Source organism: Tachysurus fulvidraco, chromosome 11 (genome assembly GCF_022655615.1).
Source record: "Tachysurus fulvidraco isolate hzauxx_2018 chromosome 11, HZAU_PFXX_2.0, whole genome shotgun sequence".
NCBI lineage: Eukaryota > Metazoa > Chordata > Actinopteri > Siluriformes > Bagridae > Tachysurus > Tachysurus fulvidraco.
Window position 1 is genome coordinate 16,780,213 of NC_062528.1, and position 6,036 is coordinate 16,786,248.

The 6,036-nt window shown below is 39.7% G+C and overlaps 2 protein-coding genes across 2 annotated transcripts in view; both read right to left on the minus strand.

Annotated features, from left to right (window-relative positions):
• Nucleotides 1–1,944: 1,944 nt before the first annotated feature.
• Nucleotides 1,945–5,471, minus strand: rwdd3 (RWD domain containing 3). The gene is made up of 4 exons (XM_027145183.2): nucleotides 5,317–5,471; nucleotides 4,261–4,718; nucleotides 3,063–3,178; nucleotides 1,945–2,933 (listed from the first exon to the last, which is right to left on the minus strand). Exons 1-4 carry the CDS (start codon nucleotides 5,399–5,401, stop codon nucleotides 2,822–2,824), a joined length of 771 nt encoding a protein of 256 aa, XP_027000984.1. The 5' UTR covers nucleotides 5,402–5,471; the 3' UTR covers nucleotides 1,945–2,821.
• Nucleotides 5,472–6,031: 560 nt separating this feature from the next.
• The window catches only part of LOC113642416 (holocytochrome c-type synthase-like), a 4,819-nt gene continuing 4,814 nt past the window's right edge, over nucleotides 6,032–6,036 (minus strand). The window contains exon 7 of the mRNA XM_027145893.2: nucleotides 6,032–6,036. This exon is cut by the window's right edge and continues 436 nt beyond it. The gene's annotated coding sequence lies outside the window, so the exon portion shown is untranslated.

Here is a 6,036-nt window from a genome sequence, read left to right on the forward strand (position 1 = left end):
CTGCTGGTTTAGAAGAACGTCCTGATTCTCTGAGTATGAATTTCAAGTCTTTTAATATTCAGTTTCAGTTGAATGTGGCTATAGTCCATAACCTAAGACTCAGAACTCAGGAATATTTTTAGGTTTGTTTGCTATTTGGTGTTGTTTGCCACTACACATAATTAATAATGGGCTGTAGTAGCCTAGTGGTTAAGGTGTTGAACTACTAATTGGAAGGTTGTGAGTTTGAATCACAGAACCACCGAGCCTACCACTGTTGGGCCACTGAGCAAGGAACTTAACCCTCAATTGCTCAGTTGTATAAAAGAGATAAACATGTAAGTTGGTAATGTAATAAAAAGGCACTGGCTGAGGGGCATGTAGAGAGAAAAAATTCCTAAGAAAATGCTTTCATTTAATGTTCAGATAAAAAGGGAGAGCAAAACCCTTCAAAGGGGGGCACGGTGGCTTAGTGGTTAGCACGTTTGCCTCACACCTCCAGGGTTGAAGGTTCGATTCCCGCCTCCGCCTTGTGTGTGTGGAGTTTGCATGTTTTCCCCGTGCCTCGGGGGTTTCCTCCGGGTACTCCGGTTTCCTCCCCCAGTCCAAAGACATGCATGGTAGGTTGAGTGGCATCTCTGGAAAATTGTCCGTTGAGTGTGTGTGTGTGTGCCCTGCAATGGGTTGGCACTTCGTCCAAGGTGTATCCTGCCTTGATGCCCTATGGCCCGAGAAGTTTGGATAAGCAGTAGAAAATGAATGAATGAATGAATGAATGAATGAAAACCCTTCAAATCACAAAAATCTCCCCAATATGAAAAAACATTGCTCATACATTCTTTATTAACTGGTTAAGCTTGATCCCTGAACACTAGGCCTGAATAAATACACTCTGGACAAGACACTCTATCACAGTGCGCCACTCACTCACTCATACCTGGGGCAATTTAGCTCCTTATCTACTGACATGTATTTGGGTCAACCTCACCTACAACACTGCCTCTTTTTTGTTCGTTGGTCCAAATGTCACATTTCTGCCGCAATACAGCTCTGTCCTCCTGTTTCCACCTCACAGGATAGTTTAGAAAAAAATGCTGCAATCCAAAATATGTGACATGTTTAGTTCACCTCTTAGAAGAATAGAAGCATTTATTTTGTCACATATACAGTATGATACAGCACAGCAAAATTCTTACTTCACAGATGGACAGGTTCAGCCATGATAGGGCACCCCTGAAGCAGAGGGTCAAGGGTCTCGCTCAAGGGCCCAACAGTGGCAGCTCAGCGGTGCTGGGGCTTGATCCCAAATCCTCCAATTAACAACCAAAAGCCTTAACCACTTGAGCCACCAAAGCCCACCATAGCACTGCTCTTGGAGCCGTGTCTATTCGAAATCAAACAGCTCTATAAGACAATGTGCCCGAAAACACCTCACTCACATGAGCTTGAACTAGTTCTGGAACAAATCAACAAAACACACTAGGGTTTGATTCCAACAGGCTAAACACTATGTACATGAAAGCACACACACCCAGAAAGAAGTCAGCCATGACTGGAGGATTGTGAACCTCCCACAGCCTTCACATAGATCCGTTAGTCAGCATCTCTTACAGTAGGTCTACTGTATTAACCTGTGCAGACTTTTACGCAGTTCTATAGCCTCTGAGGTTAAACAAATTTCCCGTTCATGTTGATGCTTCACCAGTGGTTCTAAATTAAGAGACCAATATATGTTGATCTCAAAAGCTGTTTAGCTAAAACATTTCCAAGCTCATTAAACATCTATACTCACTTAACCCGGGTACCGCTAAGCTATTTAAAAGGTTTTGTGTGTGTTCGTCGCCTCACAGCCTCTCAGAGGAAAAGGCATGCTCTTGCACTGGATCCAAAGGCGATTTTATATGTTAAGTAAATGCCACATCGTAGGTGACATTTAGGCTTCAATGTTTTGGAAAAACACGTCTGTGGAGAGGAGCATGTAAGGTGAATTTATTGTTCGGAAGTTATGATGGTAAAAGGGCAATAAGGTGATTTTAATTAAACATCTTTAATACGGATTTGAGGATAAGGATTTACAAACTGGAACAAAATGGATTTCAAATCTAATTTAACCCACAAAGAGATGTCTGTATTTAAACATACTGAAAAGTGGAAGATGAATAGATTCAGAAGAACAGGATAATATGAACATGAAAAAAAAAAAAGGTTGTTTGGTATAAAGTAAAATCTTTTTTTTATTATTATTTCATCAGTTGCCAATATTTATAGACATCTTTTTTCCAAGTGAGATAAATCTTTCTTTATACATTTATACAGTTTATGAAAGAATGATATTGAAAAACATTTTGCTATAGAATCATCCATTAAAATCGTCAGTAACTCGTGATCAGGGTGATTTGAAGCCTATCCTGGGAACACACCAGAAATGAGATGAGTATACATCCTGGATGGGACGGCGGTTAGGAGGCAGGAAAACAAAGATCCCCAGGGAAATCCAAGCAGACACATTTACACTAGTTCGTACTGCTAAAGTTCAAGAACCCATCCATGGTGGCTTGGGATTTAAACTCATATCCTTCTGATCAGAATGAAAAGCCTTAAGCCTTTAAGCCTTAAGCCTTAAACACTCCTCCACAGACAATAAGGCAAGCTCAGGAGACCCTGAGACAGCTCATCTACCTGCTGCTCAACCTTGACCACAACTGAACTGATTAAAAAGTGATCTTATAACCGACTGTGTGTGAATTTACAGTCCCAGGTGTTCAGTCACTGCTCGGGTTTTACTCAAGGACTCCCTTAGTAGTAATTCGTGTATAAAAAGAGTCAATAATTTATCAATCATTTATTGTAAAGTGGGAAGAAATTCTTGATAAAGCTTCATTGATCCAACCAAATCAAACTCCCTTCTCAGGTCCTCTAAAGACAAGTCTTCTTTAACCTCAAACGTTGATATCCTGAAATGAAGAGAAACGAGTTGAGAGAAGGAAAAGGTGAGACATATTAAGTGATAGGCTGATGCAATAAGCAGTGTTTAGTGTAAAGGGATTTGGAAATGTGTAAAGTGGAAGACTGGCAGCTCTTACCTTTTAAAATCCTCGGTAAGGGGCACTTCACATAAAACCCTCATCATCTTCTCTTTGCAGCGCTTGCCTGACGAGTCCACGTCGACTTTCACCTTCCTCTGAAGGTGGATATATTCCTTAAGGAGAGGATTTAGAGTTGCCGTTTAATTATATCTTTTACTTACCTAAAGGAGATTAATATACAAGACAAAGTGGGGATTGGGCTGGGTGAAGAAAAATAACAGCAGTTTAAACCACGCATAACTGAAAGAAAGATCGATCGGCCAAAGTTTGATGTTCTATTATTCAGTTTTTCATTTAAATACCAAAGCTAAAGGTAGCTAAGGGAATCTATAGCTGTGTCTCAAATGACATACTGTACACACTATGTATTATGTACTGTACCGTCTGGTATAAGAATTTTATAACGGTAGTATCGTCTCTAATGGGCCGCCAACGTTTTTTTCTTCTAAGTGGAAGTATAAGCAGTTTCCCCGTCCATGGCAAATTACACCCAACACACGTAACGCGACGCCGCTAGCTTTAGCAGACAACAGTCATTTTTTCTCAATGTTGAAAAAATAAAATCGCAAAACATGACTTAACTTAAGACATTCACCACAACATCATTGACCATTTGAATTCTTTTTCTATTCAGAGTAGGCGCTTTGTAACCCCGCCTCTTTTCTTGTCCATTAGCAAAGCTGCGAGTGTTGAGCTCACGCTGGTGCGGAATAGTGCATACATACAGTACGTGATTTGGGACGCATCTCTTATCTAAAAAAAATTGTAAAAAAACAGGCTTCCTTCTACTCGGACATACGTGTTGTAGGCTCTTTTATGGATAAATGAAAATCTAACAAAGAAACTTTGTGACAGGAACAAATTGTATTTTCATATCGTTTCCTTTCTCTGTGATTCTACCTTCATATTTTCAGGGGCCAAACTGACTGTGCTGAGGGAAAAAAAAAAGAATCCAGATTGTCCACAAATGTTCACCCAGTTAACGTCATTGTTCAGTTTCAGTATTAATTCTCAGGTTTACAGATTACAGGAAGCCTCATTGTGTCCTACGCGACATGGATTGGGTTTGAGGCACATTTTATAGTGCCTGCAAAACACCCAAGAAGAAAAGAGCAGCCACCGAACATACCAACCTGAGGTTTGGTCACATCTCAGTCAGGAAGCAATAACATTGCCATTAATCACGTCTGAATACCTTAATGCTTTCCTTTGTTCCTTGCAGCAAAATTAAAATCGGCCTTCCCACAAACAGTCTCCCCATTAAACCCAGCTCTGAGGTCCACTTTTCAATCAGTTTGATATATTTAGCTTTAGACCGCATATGATCTAAATGCAGCAACGCCATCCACATGTCCTGTGCTTTACTGGTCTCATCTCCTGGGCTGTTTGTGGTTGTAATCAGGTCGGTGATATTGTGCTGAAGCCACGTCACTAGCTGGTGAACCATGGGTTCAGGTGGAAGCGTGTGAGCTTTCCTGAGCATCGCATTCTTCAGCTCCTGGCAGAGGTTCCTTGAGAAATCACCAGATGTGATGCTGATATCAGGAGGGGTTTGGGGGTATAAAGGAGGGAGATGGAAAGTGAGGTTCAGGGTTTTTCTCCCGCTGTCAGTGTCTATCGCAGTGCAGATGCGGTACACAAGTCCTGTTTGCGCTGTGTTATGAACAGAGCAATCACACAGTGTTAGAAGGTTTCTGAACATGACAGCATTAACACAATACAACCCGAATTCCAGAATTGTTTGGATGATTTTAAAATTTTAACAAAATGAAAACAAAGACTTTCAAATCACACGAGCAAATATTTTATTTCAAATAGAACATAGATATTTAAATGGAAAAATTTGACGCTTTTGTCCACTAAATAAGCTCATTTCAAACTTGATGCCTGCTACAGGTCTCAAAATACGACTGTGTGTGTGTGTGTGTGTGTGTGTGTGTGTGTGTGTGTGTGTGTGTGTGTGTCTGCGCGTACAGTCGTGTGTGTCTGCGAGAGTGTGTGTGTGTGTGTGTGTGTGTCTGCGAGTGTGTGTGTGTGTGTGTGTGTGTGTGTGTGTGTGTGTGTTAATAAATGGCTGAAAAAGCAAGATATTTAAAAAAGATTCAGCTGTTAATTGATATCAGGTCTGTAACCTGATTAGCTATAAAAAGGGAGTCTCCAATCTGTCAAATTGCACTTATATATAATATAATATACATGTTGTAGATATTTCTGTATATAACTATCTCAAGAAAATGCTCGTTAATCTCACCAGATTTCTCAATCAACTGAAATTCGTCTTTTTCACAGTAAATTGAAGACAACACAGATATTTCATCCAGCACTTCTTCAGACATCTTCGCATGAGTGTAAACATGTTCCCGTTGTTCAAACACCCGTATTCGTACAATCCCGCCTCCTCCTCTATGATTGGTTAATAGATCTACACGAGCTCGTGAATGCTATCTTCTAGCCAATCTTAGTACAGAAGGCGGCGACTCTCCGAAAACGGTTGGGGGAAAAAACGTACTTGTGATAGTACGCAAAGGTTTGAGTCCGATTTGCAACTCTAACTATAAACTCAGTTCCGATCTATAGAGACTATATATAAATATATATATCTTTTGTTTTTTTTTTATTATTAATTTTTCTTTTCTTTTTACCATTTTAACCTAATACAGAATAAATTTACAATGAAATAATAATTAATGAATAGTGAATATAAGCCGTAATGAATTTTACTTTAAGTTCACAACTTGGCCAATGTTGGCCTTCATACAGTCGGAGAACGTCATATTACAGTATAATACAGACAACTGGAAATCAAATATATACCAAACCCTGGATAAATAAATAGGATGATGGTTAAGATTCAAAGCAAAAAGGCAAAACATGTTTAATTAATGATTAACTGCTGTACTTTAATCCCCAGGTAAATTCCTGTTCAGAGAAGAATAAGTGTAAAAAGTAACCGTGTGATCTTGTGGTTTGA